The 24363-nt window shown below is 35.7% G+C and overlaps 1 protein-coding gene across 1 annotated transcript in view; it reads left to right on the forward strand.

The window, feature by feature from the left end:
- The window catches only part of ESYT3 (extended synaptotagmin 3), an 82610-nt gene that overhangs the window by 2659 nt on the left and 55588 nt on the right, over positions 1 to 24363 (forward strand). The window contains exons 2-3 of the mRNA XM_051985625.1: positions 18068 to 18109; positions 21453 to 21587. Of these exons, the coding sequence (XP_051841585.1) occupies positions 18068 to 18109; positions 21453 to 21587 (177 nt within the window). The remainder of the gene's footprint in view (positions 1 to 18067; positions 18110 to 21452; positions 21588 to 24363) is intronic.

The following is a 24363-nucleotide window of genomic DNA, read 5'->3' on the forward strand; positions in this document are numbered from 1 at the left end:
GAACTGTATAACTCTGAGATGTTCCTTCTTGTTGGAATTAAAATAAATATCCAACATCAGTATTATCACTGGAAAAGAAAGAATCCAGATGGCTAGGCACTAGAAGAATTATCCTAAGCTATAGGTCCATGTCAGATCTATTTTTGGAACTATGGGAAAAAAACACTAATAAAAAACAAGCACTGATAAATGATAAGCAATGATACTTATTCATTACCTACTATGTACCAGCCACCTTGCTAAACTCTGGGAATACAAAAAGAGGCAACAGACAATTCCTGCCCTGAGTAAGCTTGCAATCAAATAGAGGAGGTAACATGTAAACAAATATATATACAAAAGCAACATATATATACAGAATAAGTAGGAAATAATTAGCAGAGGGAAAGCACTAGAATTAATTAAGGAGGGGGAGTTGGAGAAGACTTCTTGTAGAAGGTAAGATTTTAGTTGGGATTTTAGTTAGGAAGGCAGGTACATAAGTAGTCATAATAAAAGAGGAAGAAAAATATCCAGGTATGTAGAACAGCCAGAGAGAATGTCTGAAGCCTAGGGATGTTCCCAAATCTTTGCCTTTATCTCGTTAATATTCTTTTAGAGTATTATTGTTCTATGGGAAATGAGCAGGATACTTTTAGAAAAACCTGGAAAATCCTTCATGAACTTATGCAAAGTTAAATTAACCATGTACAAATAACAATGTTAAGGGATGATCAGCTGTGAAGGACTTTGCTAGCAGTACGATGATCCATGACTATCCTAAAGGATTTAAGATGAAAAATCCTACTTGGAGACAAAACTGAATGTGTCTGACTACAAATTGAAACTTATTCTCTTGTTTACTTTATTTTTCTTGAGGTGTTTTTAATGGGTAGGAGGAAGATCTATGTTTTCTTTCACAACATGACTTTTATGGGGAAAAAATATCTTCTAGAGGGAGATAAAGTAGCAAAAGATTAAGTGACACCCTGGATACCCTGAATCCTGTATGATGTGATCATAGATGAAGAGTTCAAACCAGGTCCTCATATTCCAAATCTACTCTTTCTACCACTGCATTACATTAAACAGGGGTGACAGGAGTATATGTGCATTTGGTCACCAAATCTCAGACTAGTTTTAGGGCAAATAAGAGAGAATGTTTCTTTACAACATGTTTCAAAATTATAAGGAATCCTCTTCCTTAAAGATGTTGATATAGAGGCCAAAAATACAAATAAGTAGGTTCAAAAATAATTTGGGAAAATGAAGTAATAATAGGTCCATAATGATAAACCAAGTGTATAGAGGGTGGATCCTGGAGTCTGAATTCAATGAACTCATCTTCCTGAATTCAAATATAGCTTCAGATACTTAGTTGAGTGATCATGAGCAAGTTAAATCCCTGTTGCCTCAGTTTCCCCATATGTAAAATGATCTAGAGAAGGAAATGGTAAATCACTGCAGTACCTTAGCCCCCAAAAATGGGGTCACCAAGAGTCAAACATGAATGAACAACAAAAGTGTATTCTTAAGAAGAAGGCCTTGAATTTTAAATACTATTATGGAGGGTGACTGATTGATTACTTTTACTGCTTTCTGTGATAGTACTGGGGTAGTTATTGTCTTTCAACTTTTAATTATATGTTTGAATCAGAGAATTTTAGACCTAACAGGGCTCATCAAGGCCTCATACAATGTGGGAATCCTTTCTACAACTGACATCTCTTACAAGAGATCATTCTGCTTTTCCTTAGACCATCTATCAGTCTGCCTGTCTAGATAGACAGACAGATATGTTGGATCCATTTATCTTCATCCTTGATTTGCTCAGGCTATTGGCATTCCTGGTACAGTATATTATGATTTAGCTGGGGATGCTGAACACACACATGTGAAAAGTAAAAATAATGATATAAGGCAGTAACTGGATGTCAAAGGAGTGGTGCTCTGACTGAGCTGGCAGCAATCAGGGGAAGGCTTCCAGCTTAGAGCAGGTGGGATTTGAAAGATGACTGGGATTTGGTTTGACCCATAATGATGTTTTTGGTCATATGTCAATCTCGTAAATAGTAAGGAGTTACCCAGCTAGTTATTCTAATTTGGGAGTTCACAGGGGGGAAAAACAATAATAGCATATATATGTATACACACACACACACACACACACACACACACACACACTTCTTTTAAAGCAACAGTTCTTAACCTGGGATCTATGGAACTCCAAGGAGTCCATGAACCTGGATGGGGGGAAAATACATCTTTATTTCAATATAATTGGTTTCCTTTGTAATCCAATGTATTTTATTTTTGCATTTAAAACATTATTCTGAGAAGAGATTCTTAATCTTCTGACTACCAAAGGGTTTCATGACATAAAGAAGATTAAGAACACCTGCTTTTCAATGCAGTGATTCAGGATAATTCCAATAGACTTGGGATGGAAAATGCTATTCACATCCAAAAAGAGAATTGTAGAGACTTGAATGTGGATTGAAGCATAATGTTTTCACCTTTTTTTATTTGCTTGCTGTTTATTTCTCGTGGTTTTCTCCCTTTTGACTTTGTCTCTCTTGGTCTGACGTGACAAATGTAGAAATATATTTTAAAGGATTGCATATATTTAATCCATACCAGATTGCTAGGGAGGAAGAAGGGAAGAAAGGAAGGAAAAACATTTGGAAAACAAGTCTTACAAAAATGAATGTTAAAAACTATCTTTACAAGTATTTGGAAAAATAAAATATTGTGAGAAAAAGATAAATGATCCAATAATATAAACAAATAGGTTCAAAAAAAATTAAATCTATCAACATCCATATGAAAGAGGTTTCAAATCACTTGTAATGAAATGTAAATTTTAAAAAACTCTTGCCTTTAAAGGTTGCACATTAGCTCATTTGAATGTTAAAACAACCCCATGAGGTGATTATTATAGATATTAAACTCATTTTGCAGATGAGAGAACTGAGATGGGAAGTGAATGGGTATAATATCCAAAACAAAATTTCCCCCCACCTTTTTTTCTCAAATGCAATCTGTCATGTCAAAGGTGAAACTTGAATCTTGATCTTCTTCCTTTCTTGGGTGCTTGCTCTCAACCTGCTGGTTGAGCCCTCTGGGCTGCCTCTTATAAATATATGGTTGAGATTATTTGGGAGTCTAACTATAGCTAATTTTCATTTAGTAAAAAAATTTTATAGGTGATGGGTAGAATGGACTATGAAGGGAAAGGGACAGGTACCTCATATTCATACTGCTCCATACTGACAGCTACTTGGAGTCTTAATGGAAGAAGGAATAAGCCTCTAGCCTCCAAAAACCAAATGTTTAGAGCTCAGGTGTGGACAGAGCATGAAACAGCAGGTGCTCTCTTCCCAGCTCCAGCATCATTATGTTTCATCCCACAGGGCCCTGAAGCTGAACTAAGAAAGTTTCAACCACAATGAGATCATCTTTTTTTCAGACACAATGCTGTGGTTTGAGGGTGGGAAAAGAGTCTGAATTAGGATGTAGAGCTGGGAATCAAGTGCTAATAAAAGAATTCATGTGTATAACCTATATTTGAGAGCTTCAAAAAATCCCCAGTGTCTTGGACAAGGTTCATGCATAATAAGATGCTTGATATATCGGAATATGAGAAGAGGAAAGCTTATAGTTTAGTTGTAGAAAGAGGATATTTGTACATAAACAGTGAAAGAAATCTTTCATATGGGGATTGGGGGAAAGAAGAAAAACTTTGAGAAATCTGAAAGAACATTAAGAAACTTGAATGATGCATAATATGGAGAGAGAAGATAAGGAAGAAGCCATTGGAATGGTATTTAAAACAAAAAAGCAACTGTTAGAGGCAAAAAGTTAAAAGTCAGCTCTCAGGAAGAGCTAGGTGGTGCATTGGATATAACTCCAGCCCTGGAGGACCTAAATTCAAATATTGCCCCCAGACCATGCTAGCTGTATCACCTTGTGCAAGTCACTTAACCTAGACTGCCAAGAAACAAACTAATTTCTTTATATGTTGATATTAATTGAATTAAGTTCCAGTCCATTTCTCCCAGGATTTGGGGTGCCTGAAGATCTGTTGAACACTTCAGGAACCATCGCCATTGACAATCAGTAGGCAATGTTTTGTGGTTTTTTGCCGTGGATTCTCCCTGTTGCTTTCTTTCTCTCTCCCTCCCTTCTCACATCCATCTCTATCTCCAGAACATCATGATAGAAGGTGATGAAGTGAAACCTTTCAATTCTATAATTTGTACTTCTCCTCTTCCTTCAAGAAATAAAATCCTAAGAGTCTTACTTTTCCTCTCATTGAGTCTGAGATTCTATAGGTCTGTATATTTTTATCATAGACTTGTTTTTTATTTCATTAATGTAGAGTTAAATGTTCTAATTCCATGGGAGATTAGTAACTGTCTTACAATTTACAGCCCCTGAGTGTGACACTGACTGGTTAAGTACATTGTTTAGAAACACACAGCCAGGACATGTCAAAGGAATGGGACTTGAACCTTGATGTTCCTTACTTGGGTGCTTACTCTCAACCTGTTGGGCTGCCTTTTTTAGAATTAGATAGGATTATTTTGGAATCTAAATACAACTACCTTTTTTATATTGATACTTTTCTTAATTAAAGAGGAAGTAAAAATAATTATGACTTTTTACTGGCCTGGTTGCTCAGCAATTAGATCATAAAGCTAGATGCTTAGGACTCTAGGGTCTGTTTTTAAAAGGCAACAACAAAAGACCTTTCTATTTGAGAAGGCTTAGAACAGGTGTGGCTCTGTTTGGAGCAAGGGAAATGGACTTAGATGACCTTTCAAGGTCTTTGAGAATTTATAATGAAAATCTAGTTTGCTTTTAGGCTGGGTCTGCCCTCTGGAAGGGACAAGTAACATAAACATAGCAGCCTTTTAGTTATAGCATCATAGAACTTAGAGCTAAAAGGGGAGCTCAAAGATCATAGGATAATGATGATGACTAACATTTATATAGCACTTTAAGATTAAAGGTTTACAAAGCACTTTTTACAAATCTTACTTTATTTAATCCTCACCATTTTGGTAGACAGGTACTATTATTATCCTCATTTTTATAGATGAGGAAAGTAAAGCAGGCAGAGGTTAAGTGCCTTGCCCAGCATCACACAGCTAGTAAGTGTCTGAGGCTGTTTTTAAGTGCAGAAAGATGAATCTTTCTGCTTCCAGGGTTGATACTCTATCCACTGTTCCACATAGCTTCCCAAGATCATACAGGAAGTAAGTAGCAAGCTGGGACTTGAACTCAGGTCCTTTGATTACAAAACCAGTATTTTCACCACTATCCAATCCTCTTGTTTTAAAAACTGGGAAACAGAAACTCAGAGATCCATATAGGTTCAAGTTCTCACTCTCCTACTTAAAACCCCAAATCTTCTTACTCCCAAACCTAGTGCTAGTTTCCCTATAACACAAGTCATACAACTTTGAGTCTTGTTCCTCCACATCTCAGTGATGCCTCATGAAATAATCAGTACTGAGATGTGCATTTGGCAATCGGTGTGATGGAATAGGGAATTCCATTCCTCTGATGTCAATACCCAAGTGATTGAGGCTCCTTGTGGCTCCAACCTGAGGAATGTAACTTTGCTTATGACTTCTATCATAGTAAGACACACACTGCTGAGTAAAATTCTCTTATATGAACCAATGCTACCAGTAATAACAGTTACCGTTTATGTAGCTATTTAGGGATGGTAAAGAGCTTCACAAATGCCTCATTTTTTTCTTACACTTGAGGAAATGGAGGTGGAGAGACTTGTTATAGGTTATTATAGTAGTCCAGGTGGGTGGCTGTGAGTTTTAATGATAGTGGAGCCTGAGAGTATGATATGGTTGCGAGAAATGTTGCAGAAGTAGAATCAATAAGACCTGCTAACTGATTGCATATAAGAGGTAAGGGAGAGGGAAGAATCAAAGATTACACAAAGTTTATGAATATGGAAAACCAAGTATATAGTAATGTCACCGACAGAAGGAAGAACAGGTTTAGTTCGAAAAAATAATGAGCTTATATTTAAATGTGATCTCTTTGAGGTGTTGATGGGGCATCCAAGAAGAAAGAGACATTTCTTATTTCTATTTTATTTCATATACTCTGATCCAAAATAGATTATTTAAATACACATCATCTTTATTTTTGTCCTGCCTTTTCTCATATCCCTGCTTTTTCTCACACTCAAAACAGAAGGGACCCTCCTTCCCCCATTCCTCAACCCATTTTGGCCTGATCCATTTAGAAAAAGGCAGACTTTTTTTTTCTTCTGTTTTTTTTTTAAATTTATTATAGCTTTTTATTTACAAGTTATATGCATGGGTAATTTTACAGCATTGACAATTGCGGAACCTTTTGTTCCAATTTTTCCCCACCTTCCCCCCACCCCCTCCCCCAGATGTCAGGTTGACCAATACATGTTAAATATGTTGAAGTATAAGTTAAATACGATATATGTATACATGTCCAAACAGTTATTTTGCTGTTCAAAAAGAATCGGACTTTGAAATAGTGTACAATTAGCCTGTGAAGGAAATCAAAAACGCAGTTGGACAAAAATAGAGGGATTGGGAATTCTATGTAATGGTTCATAGTCATCTCCCAGGGTGTACATCGCTGGGTGTAGCTGGTTCAATTCATTACTGCTCTATTGGAGCTGATTTGGTTCATCTCATTGTTGAAGAGGGCCATGTCCATCAGAATTGATCATCATATAGTATTGTTGTTGAAGTGTATAATGAACTCCTGGTCCTGCTCATTTCACTCATCATCAGTTCATATAAGTCTCTCCAGGAAAGGCAGACCTTTTTAAAAAGATCCAACTCAAGTACCATCTCCTCCATGAGGTCTTCTTAGCCCTGACTCCAAATTACCCCTTCCAGGTGAAAGTAATCTCATTCTCTTCAAATTTCTGCATAGCATTTTGCCTAGTGTTCTCTTCACTGTTTTGTTTGTAAAAAGTGTTTGTGAATTGGGGAAGAAATATGTACACACTTATATTTAATAGAACACTTTACAGATTTCCTGTAGCACTTTTCCTACAATAGTTATGGAAGATGCAAAGTATTTTTTACAGATAAGCAACCTGATCCCTAGAGAAGGAAAGGCGTCATCATAACTATCAATATTACAAAAAGCTTTTTCTATTCTGATTTGCAGAATTTCGGGGCAGCTAGGTGGTGCAGTGAGTGAATAGAGTACCAGCCCTGAAGACAGGAGGACCTGAGTTCAAATTTGATCTTAGACACTTAATACTTCTTAACTGTGAAACCCCTGGGCAAGTACTTAACCCCAATTGCCTCAGGAAAAAAAAAAGCATTGCAGAATTTCATGTTAAAATAACTTCTTGTGAAGTGATAAGACTAAGGAATTTTAATATATTTATTTAATACAAGCACTCATATTAACACAATTTCAAAGCACTGGCAAATGACCTTTGTGCCTGGCAGGTCCAGATTTTCCTTATTGGTTAAAAGGAATAATCAGGGCCACTGTTACCTGAAATTAGTGAGCAATGATTGTTCATTTAGTACATATGTATCTTTTCAATAAGCACTTATTAAGCATTTACTGTGTTAAAGTCAGTATGATAGATGCACATAGGAGTGTGTGTGTTGAATGTATGTGGAATTTCTGGTTTCATCATGTTAAGGAACTCAGGTGTGGAAACTGTCTCCATTGATTCAGTATCTCATTTGTATTTGTAGCCTGAGAGAGATGCCTAGAACATTGAGAAATTGAGCAATTCTCCCATGATCACAGCTACTACAGAAGCAGCAAAATGCAACAGAAAGTGCACTGGGCTAGTGTTGGAAGAGATATGTTCCAATCCTAACCCTGTCAGGCACTATGTGGATGACTTTGACTTTGGCAAAGTCACTTAATTTCTTAAGGTCTCAGTTTCCCCTTATGTAAAGTGAAGGGACTGAAACAGATGACTTTGAAGGGCCCTTCTAGCTCCAAATCCCCTTCCTGACTATAAAAGCAGTCTTCTTTCCATTTCTTTTCACTACTTCTCACACTAGATTTTTTTTTAAACCGTGATTTTATTTATGTATTTCTGGGAACTCTGGAGAGTTCTTTTACTGGTACAGATCAGTGCCTGCTCTGCAGTAGAGTCCTAGAAAACAGCCTGGTACATTCAGTGGCTAGGTTCTTTGTACAGTGTCATATATAGCCTTTGTGGATCAGAGACAGTATTTGACTCTGTCTCCCTCATTCCAAAACTAGCTCTCTGTTTATTGTGCCATTTGTCTTTTTCATGCCATGGAGACAAAAAATAAACATGAAACAGTCCTTGATCTCAAGGAGCTTATATTCTATTGGAAGATTGAAGACTGGGGTATTTACTATGAATATTTGAAATAGAAGAAATCAACATTTTGATGTCTATATTTTTCAGAAGAAATATTTTTTAAGAGAAGTCAACATTTTTGGGTACCATTGTCACTAGTTTTCACAATTTAGATGTCTCCCATTTCCAATAGCACACCAAAATACTTTCTCCAATTTTTTAAGGATATATGATTTCAGACTTAGGATATATATGTTCTCTGTGTGCTCTAGTCCATTGTTTCATGAGTTCATGATCATGGATCAGAGTTGGAAAGGACTATTGAATCCAGCATCTTTTATTTTATTTTTAATTTATTTTTTTTTAAAAACCAAAATTAATCTTGCCTCTCTACTTCTTCCTACCCCACATTAGAAAAGAAAAAAGAAAACCTTTGCAATAAATGTATATTAATTAAGCAAAACAAATTCCCACATTAACTATATGTGTATATGTATACATGATACATATACATGTGTGCAAATATACACAAATGTATATGTGTGTGCATATACATGGGTAGCATTCTTCATCACTAGTGCTCTGACATTGTACTTGGCTATTGTGTTGATCAAATTTCTTAAGTCCTTCACGCTTTTCTGTCTTTACATTGATGTTGCTATTGTAGGTATCTGGTTCAGCTCACTTCATTATGTTCATTTTAAAGTTTCAGGTTTTTCCAAAACTATACTTTTAATAATATCTTACATTCAATAGAATGGAGTACAGTAGTATTCCCTTAAATTCATATATAACAATTTGTTCAGCTCTTACCCAATTGATGGGTACCCCTTAGTTTCTAGTTTTTCACAAAAAGGACTTCTATAAACATTGCTGTCTATATGCCTCCTTTTTGTTCATTGACCTTGGGATATAAAACACTAATGGCATCAATGGATAAAAAAGTATGCATCATTTAATGACTTTTTGAGTATCATTTTAAATAATTTTCCAGAATTTCTGGCCCAATACACAGCTCTACCAGCTATATTTTAATGTGCCCATCTTTCCACAGACCCTACAACATTTTCCATTTTTTTTCTTTTTTGTTAATTTTAACAATCTTTTTATAGGAAAACTAAGGCACACCGAGGTTAACTGACTTGCCTGGTGATTGTCCCCAAAGCACATAATTAAACAAGGTCAATCTTTTGATTTTGAGACCCTCTACGCTTAGTTCAGCCAGTCCTTAAATGGCCAACCAAGCCAATATACAGAGCCTTTCTAAACCAGAAGGACGTGCCTAAACTACATAACTATGATCTTTTGAGACCTCAGGGACATCTTCAGACTATAATAGGATATCAGAGAAAGAAGTTATGAGATTATATCTTGGCATTCCCACCTATTTATTAATATGACATTAGGCAAGTGATTTAAACTCTCTGGTCTTTATTTTCCTCATCTATGAATTAAGGGGGTAGACAAGATGACTTAAAGTTCCTTCTAGCTCTAAATACATGAAGACCTACGACATTCATGAAGACCCATTGTTCAAACATCACACAAAAAGTTCTTGTCAGAAAGTCATGTTAGCCCATGTGAAAGAAGTATTTATGATAATGACTTATTACCTGGGTTATAATACTCATCACATTAGTCTTATGCACCTATGCATTATGTACCAGTCCATTAAGAGTATTATCACCAAGACAAAGAGCCTTTGTTATAAAATCTTAGTCTGATTTAAAGATGAAAAGCACTCTGAGTATGTATGTTTTATAGATTGCACTTTAGTATATTAATGTGATCTTTGTCAGAGATGACTTTTTTACATTAGTATTTTGAGAAGCAACCCATAAGATTGGATGGGAATTAGTCCAGGAAAAACTGGATCCAAATCCTGCTTCTGATATAGCTATATGATCTTCCTACAGTCATTTAATCTATCAGTGTTGCAAGCAACTATAAGACTATTAACTTAGAAAAGAGTAGTTGATGTGAATAATCAATGAAATTGCTGGGCTAAACTCCCTTCATTATTCCCATCCCTACTGCCAAAATTTTAGAAATTAAGTTTTAGTACAATTAAGGTATACTTTTTCTTAGGCTCTAGAATAGGGATCCCCAATCTTTTTCCCTCCTACCCTTTAACTTTCTGTAATACTTCTTGTATCCTCTATGCAATAGAAAATGAAATGAATTTCTTGAGTTTTCCATGCATACAAAAAAATAAAATAACAATTCAGATTGATTTCCATAGAATGATATAATAATATAGAATAATATTCACCATACTCCTGAAAAAGCATCTCATATACCTTGGAAGTGTAGGTACTCAAAGATTGGTACCTTTACTCTAGAATGAGGAATAGAAAATAATTGAACTAGATAAACTGTTTGCATTTGTCAACAATTTTTCCATGATCTTTAATTTTGCTTGGTATAGTTTTGTTTTTTTTTTTAAGAAAGAAGAAATTAGATGGTATCTACTTTTTCCCACTTAAAATACTTCTTATAAGGGAAACTAACACAATCAGAGGAGGAAAAAGGCAATCTATTTTTTTCAAGTGTTCAAGGGGTTCTGATTAGAACATGCTTAGATTCTTATTAGGACATTCTTATTAAGACAATATGCTTAGATTGAAGGAAAGATTTTCGCTGAGATTTAACAATGAATATCTTAAATTCCTCGTAATAAAGCAAAGAAACAGATTTTTTTTTTGAAAACAGATTTGTAAGAGAAACTTGAGGTTTCTGTTTCTAGAGATTTTCAAAAATAAGAAGTGCTAATGGTATAGTAAAAAGAACACAATATTTGGATACCCTATCTCTATGACTAACTTGTGTGATCTTGGGCCAGACCCCTTCCCTTTGTGGCCTTTTATTTCTCATTTGTAAAGCAAGGGATCTAAACTAGCTAATGTTTGACTCTACTCTAGACGGTTTTTAACCTTGGATCCATGAACTCAAGGTTTCCTTCATAATTCTGTGTATTTTCCTTTATACATTTTAATACATTATTCTGAGAAAGAAGAGGTTCCATAGATTTCACCAGATTCCTAAAGGGGGATTCATGACATACAAGGCTGAGAACTCCTATTCAAGGTCCCAGTAGCAAGTGTCCCACTGATGTTTTTGTTATTGTTCAGTCATTTTTCATTTATGTCCAAGTCTTCATGATACTATTTTGAAGTCTTCTTGGACAAGATACTGGAGTATATGCCATTTCCTTTCCCACCTCATTTTACTGATGAAGAAACTGAGATAGACAGGGTTAAATGGTTTGCTCAGGGACAAGATTTGAACTAAGGTTTTCCTGATTTTAGACCTGGTTGTCTATCAGCTGTTCTACCTATCTGCCCTTCTCATGGAGGTTGTGTGCCATGAATTCAAAGGAGGTTTAAAAAAAATCAGTTTTCTTGGCTTTGCCTGGCTGTGTTCAGCAATGTGGAATAGGTGCGTAAAAGTTGTGAAGGGGGTTAGTTACGCAGGCATAGTAATACACAAATGAGGAACTGGATGGTGGGAAGAGGAAGGGAAAGAATCATGTTAGAGCTCGTTCTGTACCTTTCCTTCATCACCACCACTACCACACCCCAACTCACCATTAAGGTGCTCAGTGTGTCCTTCATCACCTGTAAAAACAAGGAAGATGCTGATAACCAGCCATTGACACTTGTATGACTATACTTTAAGCTTGGAAATTTAAAAATGTAAAGGAACTTATTCAAATGGAAGGATTTGAATTTTTAGCCTTTTCACTTTTATTTTTGAGTTTGTTTGCAAGGTTAAGTAACTTGCCAGAGATCACACAACAAGTGTCTGAGTTAATTTGACTCCAGGCTGATCCTCTATCCACTGCACCACCTAGCTAACCCTGTCCTTTTACTTTTGCTAAAGGAATTTTTGTCATACATTGGCAAGTCAGGAGAGAGGGGCTGTCTGTTGAGAAAAGGCCAAAAATCACATTGGGTCTGACTTCATTCTTGTAGGGATACTTTTGTTTTGTGTTAATCTTTTTAGAGTTTTTATGGTTTTCTCCATTTTCTAAAAATTCTTAACTTTACAAACATAGACTAAAATAAGCACTTCTATATATACAATAGAACAGAAAGAGAACTGTATATTAAGCTACAAATGTCTGTTATGTGTCCAGCTCACTTTTCTTTTCAAGTGTGTAATAAATTCAACATGGATTTTTCAAAGTTGTCGTCCTTGTCTCAAATTCCTTCTGCTCTTTTCTGGGCAATCCAGAAACATGTTTCAATGACTCTAATTTTCTTTCCATTTTAAAAACCAACCCTATCCCTCTTGCTCCATAGTCTCTCTACCTTCTGAAAAAAGAAAAACAAAACCTTTGGAAATAATATACATGGTCAAGCAAATCAAATTCCTTCATTGGTTGTCTCCAGAAATGTGTTTCTAATTCTCCAGCTTGAGTCCATTATCTCTATGTCAGGAATTGGGTATTTTAGTTATCATTGGTCCTTTGAGATAGAGTCACAAACTGGAGCTTAGTTGTAGAAGACATTAAATGCCAAGTTAGAGAATTTTTGAGCAGGAGACTGATATGGTCAGATCTGTATATGAGGAAGATGATTTTGCTAGCTGTGTAAAGAATAGATTGGAGAATGGAGAAATTGGAGGCAAGAATACTGATCAGTCAGGAAACTATAAATAACAATCTGGGGAGAAAGTAATGAATGACTAAACTAAGGTGGTAGCAAAATAAGAGTCATCAAAGGAGACAATTTCTATTCTTGTTGTTGCTGTTAAGTCATTATAGTCATGTGTAACTCTTTGTGAGACCCCATTTGCATTTTCTTGGGGCAAAGTTCTAGTCTTAGAGTTGAGTCAAGACTCCTATACTTACAGTTGTGTGACTCTAAGCAAGGCACTTACATCTCATTGAGCCTGTTTCTTTGCTATTAAATGAGGATAATATTTGCATCATTCACCTCACAGGATTGCCAGTGTTTGGTAAATCTCTTTTTTTAATGTTTTCTATTGATATCTTCTATTTCTTATTCCACAATAGTATCTCATCCCCTTCTTCCTCCGAGACAGCCATTCCATATGACAAATAATATTTATCTGAGAGGAAAAAAAAGATAGCACAACTAACTGATACACGGAAAAAAAAATCTAAAAAACATGTATTATATGTAACATATGTGAATTTCCATATAGGGATAGGTTGGGAGTATCTTTCTACATGTCTTCATTCAAATCCCTTTTTTTGTTATACTTACCTTTGATTTTTTTTTGGTGTATTATTGTTGTAATTTTTTTGATCTCAAAGCACCATATAAATGTGAACTATTATGACTTCTCACTTTCACGTTTAAAGAATCATGAATGAAAAGCTAGGGAGGGACATTTAGAACTATCAAAACCTATAGGCTCTTCTTGATTTGGGGATAGAGCTAAAAAAAAAAAAAGACACCCTCTTATAGGGTGAAGGAGAAGTTAAAGCTATTATTTGAAAAAGAAGAAAATGGGAAGAAGCTTTGGATGCTGGCAAAGCTGCAGAAGCCTCAGAGTTGGGCACATGTCCTGGAAAAAACTTCAACTCTCTATTATGATAAGCAAAATGAGTCATAAAATGATATCCAGCTCTTCATTTTCAGCTTCCTTCTAGGTAGCTCCACCAATATATTCTGCCAGCACCTCAAACTCAACATGTCCAAGACCAAGCTACCAGCTTTCCCATTTCTGTTGTTCCTATGACCATTGTCCTCATTCAGCTGGGCTTGGAACCTCAGTCATCTGATTCTTCCTTTTTTATCACCTCCTATGCTGGATCAGCAACCAAGTACTACCCATTCTGTCCTAGCAGCATCTCTTATTTTATCACCACCTTAGTATAAAAGCTCATTGTCTCTTTTTAAGGTTATCGTTAACAACTTCCTGATTGACCAGTATGCTTCCCTCTAAGTTCTCCTTTCTCTAGTCTGTCCTTTACATAATTGACAAAATCATTTTTTTATTATTATAGCTTTTTATTGACAGAACGTATGCATGGGCTTTACAAATTTTACTTTATTTGATTTTCATAACAACCCAGGGAGATGGATGCTATTATTACTCTCATTTTAGAATTGAGGAAACTGAAGTAAAAAGAAGGGAATTGCCCAAAGTCTCACATAACTGAGACTGGATTTGAACTCAGGTCTTCCTGACCTAGAAATCTTACCCATTCACTACCTCACTGCCTTGGAAGACCTCAGATTCTCAACTTCTGTGACCCAATTTTTCTGATTTTCTTTCATTCTACTTCTCTTTCATATACTGGAGCTTAGTTGTGGACAATAGTTAAATAGTTAAATTGGACTTCTCACAATTCCACAATTGCGTTCTGCATTCTCTTGCTTCTGTATACTCATGTACTCTGTCTCTCAGTTGGTCTGTCTGTCTGTCTCTTTGTTTTTCTCCCTCCCTCTCCCACATATACACCTAAAAATGATGTCTCTCTCCTAGCATTTTATAATATAATTTTGTAATATGAAACCAATAAGAAAAAGCAATAAAATAAAACTCCTCACAAAAAGAAATAGATAGACCACTAACATAGAAAAATTAAGCTTTTATTAACACTATATTCCAGGCATAGTACTAAGAACTAGGGAAAGAAAAAACAAAAACAGAATGTTGTTAATGTTGTCAAGTATGGCAAATTTATCAGATATTTTTGTTTAACTGTTTTCCTTTGTTAGTGGGAAGGGTTCTTTTTTGGGGGAGATAAATTGCAAAAATAATCATTCATGTTAAAATGAGAGGAAAAAGTACGTTTTCTAAAAAAATAAATTATTACAGGAGTTCAAAAATATGAGTGCTAAAGTTAAAATTGAAAATATGTACTCCTTTTTTAGTTCTAGTTTTAGTGTTTGTAATTAGTTTTTTTGTTCAATTGTGTCTGACTCTTCTTCATTACCCCATTGAAGTTTTCCTGGCAAAGATACTGGAATAGCTTGCCATTTCCTTCTCCAGTTCATTTTACAGATGAAGAAACTGAGGCGAACAAGGTTAAATGTCAATTAGTAAATGTCTGAGGTCAGATTTGAATTCAGGAAAATGAGTCTTCCTAACTTTAGACTTGACACTGTGCCATCTAGCTGCCTTTGCACTGAGTTAAGGGAATCTTATTATATTAATTAGAATTTCAGTGAATTGGCAATAAAATTTGAAACATTTTAAAAAATACTCCAAAAGAAAGATTAAAGAAAGTCACTCATTTTATTCCTTTAAGCTAAGAACCTAACTAAGATAGTTCAGAGAAGAGGAGTTAGAAAAGCATACGACTTTTTTCTTCTTCTGTATTTTGTTGCTTTTACACCCCTTGTCCTTCAAGAAGAATTAGTCTTTTTTAACGCCCTTCTAATTTCCCTGAATTTAACTGCTTTGGAATTTTTCAGTATGGCATTCTTTGTAGGCAGCTGTAGCTGTCAAAGAAACTCATCCTCCCCAGGAGCATTGATTATGTTGACAAGTATGAGCCTGTTCCTCAGAGAATGAGTCCTTTTTTTAATTATAGTACTTGTTTTCAAGGGGTGTGGCTCTTCTCTAACTGTGGGCCCTCAGCCAATCCTGTCTTTGGATCCCAAATGAAGTAACTTCCAGTATGCTAATAGGAAGTAGTATTGATACATATAATGACAATAACTTAAAATCAACTGTTGTGGAATCACTATATTTGGACTCTACCATCATAGGCTTCATGTGCTGAATGAGGAAGTAGAAACTAAAAGAAATAAACAGGGGAAAGCAGATGAACTAGACTGAGCAAAGGCAGAGAAGATTTGGACACGCAATTGGATGTCCAATTTGGAGGACACTGAGGACCTGGTTCTCAAAACAGCTGAAAGAGAGGAAAATATGAGAAGAATACTAAACATTATCATAACCAAAAGGTGATCTGGAAGATGTCAAGAACTACTCATCCATGTATCTACTTTCTCATTTCAGTAATTCTTTGTGAGGATAATTTGTTCATGGAATAAGGATATCTCTGAAATAAGGAAACAAAGCAGCCTTTATCAAAATGATATGCCACAGTAGAATATACCATAGGTGAATCTGGCCTTAACTCTTTTCATGATTCCATGAATTCTGTAACTTCTCAATTCCCTTTTTGTTATGTGATGAAGTAGAAATGGTACTAAAGAAATGAAAACAGGAAGACTAGCTAGACCAGCTAGGTGTATATAGCTAACATATAGCTTACTGTGTGCTAAGAACTGTGCAAAGCACTTAACAGTTCTTATCTCATTTGATTCTCAGAACAAACCTGGAAGGTAAGTGCTATTATTATTCCCATTTTACAGGTGAGGAAACCGAGGCAAACAGAAATTAAAGTGACCTACTAAGGTCAGATAGCTAGGGTCTTGATACATGGTTTGAACTCAGGTTTTCCTAACTTCAGATTTGTTGCTTCATCTATTGACCATCTAGTTAAAGAGGAAGGAAGGGAGAGAGGGAAGAAAAAAATTGCTCCCCATCTTCAAAAAACTTACATTTCAACAAGTACTTATATTAGTAAATAATACAAGATACATACAAAGTATGCAGAAGATAACTTTCAAGAAACAGAAAACAGACCAAAAACATTTGTCACTGTCTTAGAGGTTGTCCATTGCAAATGGGATTCTCTATAACTTGGAGAACCATAGATTTAAGAGCCAGAAAAGACCTTTGATGATGGGGTTGAATGCAATCCCCTCATTTTGCAGATGAGGAAATAGAAGTTATGTGACTTATTCAGCATCACAGGTCAGCTAGGTTGCTTTTAAGAAACTGTATCATGCTTTCCTCACTCTTAGGCCTAAGATAAAGTCCCCCTCCCTTTTTTTTTTTGCTGAGGCAGTTTGTGTTAAGTGACTTGCCCAGGGTCACATAGCTAGGAAGTATTAAGTGTGTGAGGATCAAATTTGAACTCGGGTCCTCCTGAATTCAGGGCACCATTACACCACCTAGCTGCTCCAAAGCCCACATTTTTAACAATGGTATTGTTCTCATCATGGTCTTTGCCTGAATCATTGCAACTTTAGAATTTTCAAGTAATAGAATTGCAGATAAACCCAAAGATATAAATAGGCTAATAAACAAATGATGAATTTGATTCATTTTGAATCTATGCTGGACCTCCTTCATAAAAATGCAAATCCCTTGTCAAACATGTTGACAAAGACTTTATACTTCACTTGATATTAATTATCAGAGGATTTTCATAAAATTTTCTCTCATATATCAAGGAATATTGTATGATATATGTATGGGAAACATCTTTTTTTTTTTTTTACCAGAGAAGGCTCATTTCAAAAAGTAAATTGATATCTTTTGTTTCAATATCATTTCCTAGTATATCCCTTTCCTCTTCATCACCAAGAGATCACTTTTGTAATAATTTTTTTATAAAAGAGTAAAAACAAGGCAGCTCAACAGAAATAACCAATATATCAACCAAATCTGGTATTATATGCAATATTCTATTCTCAAAGCCCTCCATTTCTGCAGAGGGAGACATTCTCATCTCTTTGAAGGAGTGGGAAGAGGGGGGCCAAGGTTGGTCATTATAAAATTGGTCAATAGTGAATATAAAAATGTACTATAGGGAAGTCTTTGAGGCTACCAAAACTTGTAGGCACTGTTATTGAATACTATTGGTCATTGTAGAAGTATACTTCCTTTATCTGCCTATATTACTTTATATGTTCTATCTGTGAGATGATCTTTTTGAAATCATATTCCCCCCCCCTTTTTTTTTGTTTTTTCCCCTAGATTCACTTTCCAGATGTGGAACGGGTTGAATGGGTCAACAAGGTAAGAATAAATTTAGATTCAAGATGGGGAACCTGGAGTTGGGGAACTGGCTAAGGCTGCTCCAACTACTTTCTGACCTCCAAATCAGAATCCCTACAAGAACTATAATTATTTTTTTGGCTTCACTCATCTCTCATATAGGGCAGGCTGAGTCATAAAGATTGTAACTGAAGAGGGGGGCCAAAAAAGGGGTTCACCTGTAGAATCAACTGGGAAAAGAACTGTATTGGAGAGGCAGTTGGTAGGTGTCTTAGGTACCCAAAGCACAAGCTTTTGTAACTAATATATTTTCTGTAATTAGTTCTCTGACTTTAGTGATGTCTTTAAGATGAAAAAATTAGCGCCCTCTCCCTAAAGGATAAAGTTTTCTGATTGTTAGAGGCACTATGATAGTACAGTGGAAACAAGATGATACTTGCAGTCAGGGGACTTGACTTCAGATAACTTAATCTCTATGAGCCTCAATCTCCTCATCTGTAAAAGGAGGGAGCTGTCCTTGATGATCTCTGAAATCCCTTCCAGCTGTAAATCTAAGACTCTGTAAACTACGCACCCAGCTGTCATCTCTTACCCAGTTTCATAAGAATATGTTTGTTTTCGTCTTCTAGAGTCTTCAAGTTAATTCACAGATTTCTGTCTGTGGGATTTCTGTAGCGTGTGACAAACACAAAAGACTAGTGTTTGAGGTCATTGAGGAGGAGGAAAAATCTAGTTTCCACTTGGGGACAAAAACCATAGCAATTCAAAATCCTTCTTAAGCTTTTCAGAAAAGGTGGGTCAAGAATCCTGTGTTCAATCAATAGTGTTTTTCTGGGGCTCTAAATGAGAGAAAGTAAGAGAGTGATTCATTAGCCAAGATATTAAGTCTCCTTGGCTTTTTTATTGTCATCATTCGGTAACTACTGCAGTATCTCAATTCTTCAGGGAGTCTATGCTAGTGGAATCTTTATATGTATGTATTTTATATAGGCATAGATACATACATAAGCTATTTTCCCAAATTGAATGTAAGCTTCTTGAGGATAGAGACTATTTCTTTCATATCCTAGCACCCAACTCATAGTGGTCACTTAACAAATGCTTGTTGACGGGTATTTGTGCCAAAAAATACAGGCTACAGCCTCTCCATGCCTGCCCATATTACCTAACTCTTGGCCATGTCCTCTTTTAAAATTATCATAAGGGATTTTGAGAGCCTTTCTTGGTTTTTTTCTTACTTTGTAAGAATCAAGCATTTTTTGAGCACTTACTGGATGCTCCACTCAGAACCACCAGATTTTGAGAATTGGAGTGGGTCTAGAGATCCTCATTTTATAAATGAAGAAACCGAGGTAATGATAATTAGAGGCCTTGCCCAGGATCACACAGATGACAGATAACAAAGCCAGCTTCAACCTCAAGTTTTCTGACTTCAAAGTAGCTTCTCTTTCCCCTATTCCATATTATACATTCTCACTTGGCCACTTCTGCTAGTCAGGAGGTCTCTGACATGACTATCTTATTCCTTCTTCCCTTTTTCTTTTTCTTTCCCCTTTCATCTATCTCATGTTACTTTTTAGTTCAGTTCTATAGGGTAGCTCTTGTCAGGAAGAGTCACATAAGATAGAGAGTCCCACCTCTCGACCTGTACTTTTCAGAGATAATCTTCTATGAAGTTCTCTATATGCACTGAACACACACACACACACACACACACACACCCCACACACACACACAATTAGTAAATGAAATATATTGTTTTCTGTTGTATTGTTTAGCTTCATAGTTTTCTAAGTGTTTCCTATCCAGTACCTCATTTGAATCTCATCACCTCTCTGTGCTGTAGGTAAGGAAAAGTGTTATTATTTCTTTTACTGGTGAGAAAATTAAATTCCAGAATGATTGAGACTTGCCTAAGGTGACAAAGTAATTAATGATAGAATCTCTATCCAGGGCACTTGGCTTAATGCCTATATGTGGTTAAGAGACTGAAAGCATTTATGTTTCGTAGTGTGAGATGAAAGTTAAAAATAAAGAGGAGTGTTTTAGATAGTTATTTGGCATTCTAGCTTGTGTTTTATCTCAAACTCTACTTACCTAATTTCTTAGTAACTCCAGGAGAAAGTAGATTTATGTATTGAATATTTTGATTTGTTTTCTGATATATTAGCCCTAAAACATTTTTAATGACCATATGGGGAATGTTAAGGTTGTCACTAATTGTATTGATAGGACTATTGTTTAATGAAAGAAAGACAATATGTTAATAAAAGATTCCTAGAGGCACTTTTCAAGAGGGGCAAGAAATTAGTATCTAAGACTTTCCTTAAATTGGATAGTCTTAAGGAAGATTGGCAATACTGACTTCATAAACATAATGGAAGAAGCTCTGGATTTGAAAGTCAGAAAACATGGATTCTAATCTTGATTTTGCCTCTGCTAGCTGTGTAACCTTTGATCGAATTCTCTTGGTTTCCTCATTTTAAAAAATAGTGGATGGAAGGAGTAAAACCCCTAAATTCCCTTCCAAGTCTAAATCTATAATCCTTAAAAATTAAATCTTCTCATTTTCCTATTACACCAAAGATAGGTTTTAGAGAGAATTACGTGAAGAGACTGATATATGGACAGTAAAATGGTTTCCAAAAAGAAATGCAAGATCGTTAATCTTGCTAAAAGTTTGGGGGAGCTGGAAAGACTTCACACAATTGCTAGCTGTGTGACTTTTGACAAGGCACTTAACCTCTGCCTGCTTCAGTTTTTTCAACTGAATTATTTAGTGGGGGGAGTGGGGAAGAAATCAAGATTCTTATAAGGAGCAAGTGAGATAATATTTGCAAAGTACTTATAAGGCACAATGGCTGGCACGTCGTTTACACTATACAAAAATTAACTATTATTTTGTGGATGATAATGATCTAAATAATATTTATTAACTTATATATATTAGTCCTAGAGCAGAAGAAACCTTTGCCATCATAGAGCTCAACTCTCTTGACTAACACATGAAGCAACAAATCAGGGAGAGAGCAAATAGCTCTCTGAAGGCATGCAGCCAGTGAGTCAGAACTAAATCAGTTTCTTGAATCTCAGACTAGTGTTGTTTCTGTTCAATCTTGAATTAGAATATGAACAGGGAAAGTCTCTTTCCTGCTAAACAGATCTGTCTGTGCTCCCTGGTCAGACGTGTCAGTTGCTCTGGAGATTTAAAAGCAATAATATTGTTTCTGTCAATTAGGCAACAAAGTGACTAATAGTGATAGGATTATTAAGAACAAGGATTTAAATATCCCTTGACTACCAGTTAGATATGATGGAGATCTTATTCTGTGTTTGTGTGTGTGTGGACTTCTCTCCAATGTAGATCATATCACAAACCTGGCCCTACCTTGGCATACTCATGGAAAAGAAATTTCGAGAAAAACTTGAGCCAAAGATCAGAGAAAAAAGCATCCATCTGAAAACTTTCACCTTCACCAAGCTGTGCTTTGGACAAAAGGTTGGTAACTGTAGTTTGTTTAAATACTTGATTGTTTTCAGCCCTCCTACTTTCCCTCTTTCTCACTCTCACTTGCACCTTCCCACTGATAACCAACACTTCCAGGTTTCTGTTTGGTCCCAAATGCACATTTGATTATGGTGACCTGTCCATGCATCATTATCCCCTTCCTGCCTCCTGTGTCTGCCTGCTGCAAATGGACCTAACTTTGCCATGACACTGAATCCCAAAGAGAGAAAATACACCACAGAGAACAAAAGAAAGATATGGAGAACATCTCATCTATCTTCTCTGATACTATTTGATTTGCTAATTTTTTACTATGTGCAATATACTGTGGAAAACCTATATTGGGCATGTAATCTATTTGGCAACTCTAGATCATAAACTGATATTTTATTTAGAGGATAAAACTGGACTGGCTAGAAAGATATAAATAAAATAAAATAAAATAAACATACAATGCAGCATATGATTTCTAGCTAAAAGTGTTCTTTTTCTACTCCATCTCTTAGAGCATTTTGTCTGATATCTCCTTTGTCCCATCAGATTTACAAGTAAAAGGGACTCTAGAGATCACAAGATCATGTAGGATCACAGAGCTAGAGCTGGAAGAGACCTCAATCTCTTATTGAACAGATGAGAAAACTGAAGCCCAGTGAGGACTAAGTAACCTGCTCAGATTCACACCTGTCAATAAGTAGTGGAGCAAGTATTTAATCCAATTCTTCCGAATCCAAATCCAAAATTCTTCCTACTATGCTATCTCCAGCCTTATATTATACTTTATCTATGTACCTATTAATCTCCCTCTCTAGAAGTTGTTTCTCAAAGGCAGGGGCCATTAGTTTTCATTTTTAAATCCCTTAATACTTTATCTGCAGTATATATTTTTAATTGACCCAAATTGTCAAATGTGTGGTCCAAATAATAAGTTTGCTTAGATATTCAGAAGATAGATACAGCTCTATGTACTGGCATTATCAGAGGAAGAATGATTCCAAGAGGGAAAATAGAACTGGAGCTAAGTTTTAAAAGGTTTAGTTTAGGAAATTGATCAAAAGATAACAGAATCCAATCCCTGTCCTACTTATAGGTGACAGCATTGCAGATGTGGCTAACACAAATGTAAAAGTTTCGAGATGGGAACATTCATTCCATAATCTAGCCCCATTTACCTTTTTAATCTTATAAACAAACATTTATATTATGACGCATTGCTATATGTTATATTACACATATATATTATATTATACATATAATCTATAACATTTTATAACATTATTTAACATGAATGCCTTATTTCTGGATGGTCCTTTCATTTATCCCCAAATACACCTTTCTGAACTTCTCTCCCTCTCTTAAGGTATCATCCCTCTACTTTAAGTCCATAGAAATTGGTAGAAACATAGGGATATATATACCTCTCCCTCCATTCTCTACAAATGACATATGTGGATTTGTGTTATCTCAGTACCTATTTTCATTTAAATATACTTTTCTATCATTTTACATTTTCTGGGTTTACAGACTATTTTTCAACTATTTTATTTTATGCTGGCTATTTTCTGATATTTTAGGATAAACCCATTAAGAAAATGACCCTGAATGAAGGACTTTTAGGAAACTGGAGAGTAATATCTGACCATTTTTTGGTTGTTGTTCACTCATTCAATCATGTCCAATTCTTCATAACTTCATTTGGGATTTTCTGGCAAAAATGCTGGAGTAGTTTGCCATTTCCTTCTCTAGCTTATTTTACAGAAGAAAAAACAAAGGCAAAAAGGGTTAAGTGACTTGCTCAGTAGGAAGTACCTGAGGCCAGATTTGAACTCAGGTTTCCTATCTCTATGCCCAGCACTGTGCCACTAGCTGCCCAACTGACATTTAAATAGTGCTATAAATTTTACAAAAGGCTTTACACAAGTAAACCTTTGTGAGGGACCGCTTTGTGAGAAAGGTACTAAAGGTATTAGTAGCCCCATTTTACAGATGAGGACACTGAGACTCAGAGACGTTTTCTTGCTTAGGGTGATTTATTCAGGATGGAAAATAAGTGCAGAAGATTTGTTCAAACCAAAGTTCCTCTGTGTCCTTGTCCATTAGTGTTTTACCTACTATTCCACTCTTCCTTAAATAATCTAGTTGAATTCATGTGCAAGGTACTGGAGATACAAATATAAAATGTAAAAATAACCCTGCCCTCAAGCAGGTTATGTTCTAATCTCATTCTGAGATCTCGGTTCTTGCTAGCATCTATCACTGAAGGTGGCTCAGATTCATCTTCACACTTTGTGCCTCTCCTGGTATGGACCTTAGAATTGGGGCTCATCTTATGGATCAGTCTCTGTCCAATGATTCTGAGAAAATTATTTATATAAAGTGCCTTTGAGAAATATGATTCCTAGAAAGTAGTTCGCCTATACTACAGCAAATCAACCAACATTTATGAAGTTTCTGATCTGTTAAGGCATTATGCTAGGCCTTGGTGAGGACAAAAGCAGATAATACACAGTCCCTTTTCAAAACAAAATAAAATAAGCACATAAAAGAGGGGTAAAAACAAGTGCTGAGGTTTTAAAGGAGAGAAGAGTTGTACAATGACCTATTTATTTAAAAAACATACAAGACCCTGTTGCTGTTAGTGGAAATGACAAAGAACAAAATAATTTAAAGAAAAGCAGGTATATGTCTTATTCTCTTATATCAGTTGAACTAGACTGAATAATGGCTTTATTTTATTCCCTACTCCTTCCACCCTACTCTCAACTCATGT

Source organism: Antechinus flavipes, chromosome 3, assembly GCF_016432865.1.
Source record: "Antechinus flavipes isolate AdamAnt ecotype Samford, QLD, Australia chromosome 3, AdamAnt_v2, whole genome shotgun sequence".
NCBI classification, from domain to species: Eukaryota; Metazoa; Chordata; class Mammalia; order Dasyuromorphia; family Dasyuridae; genus Antechinus; species Antechinus flavipes.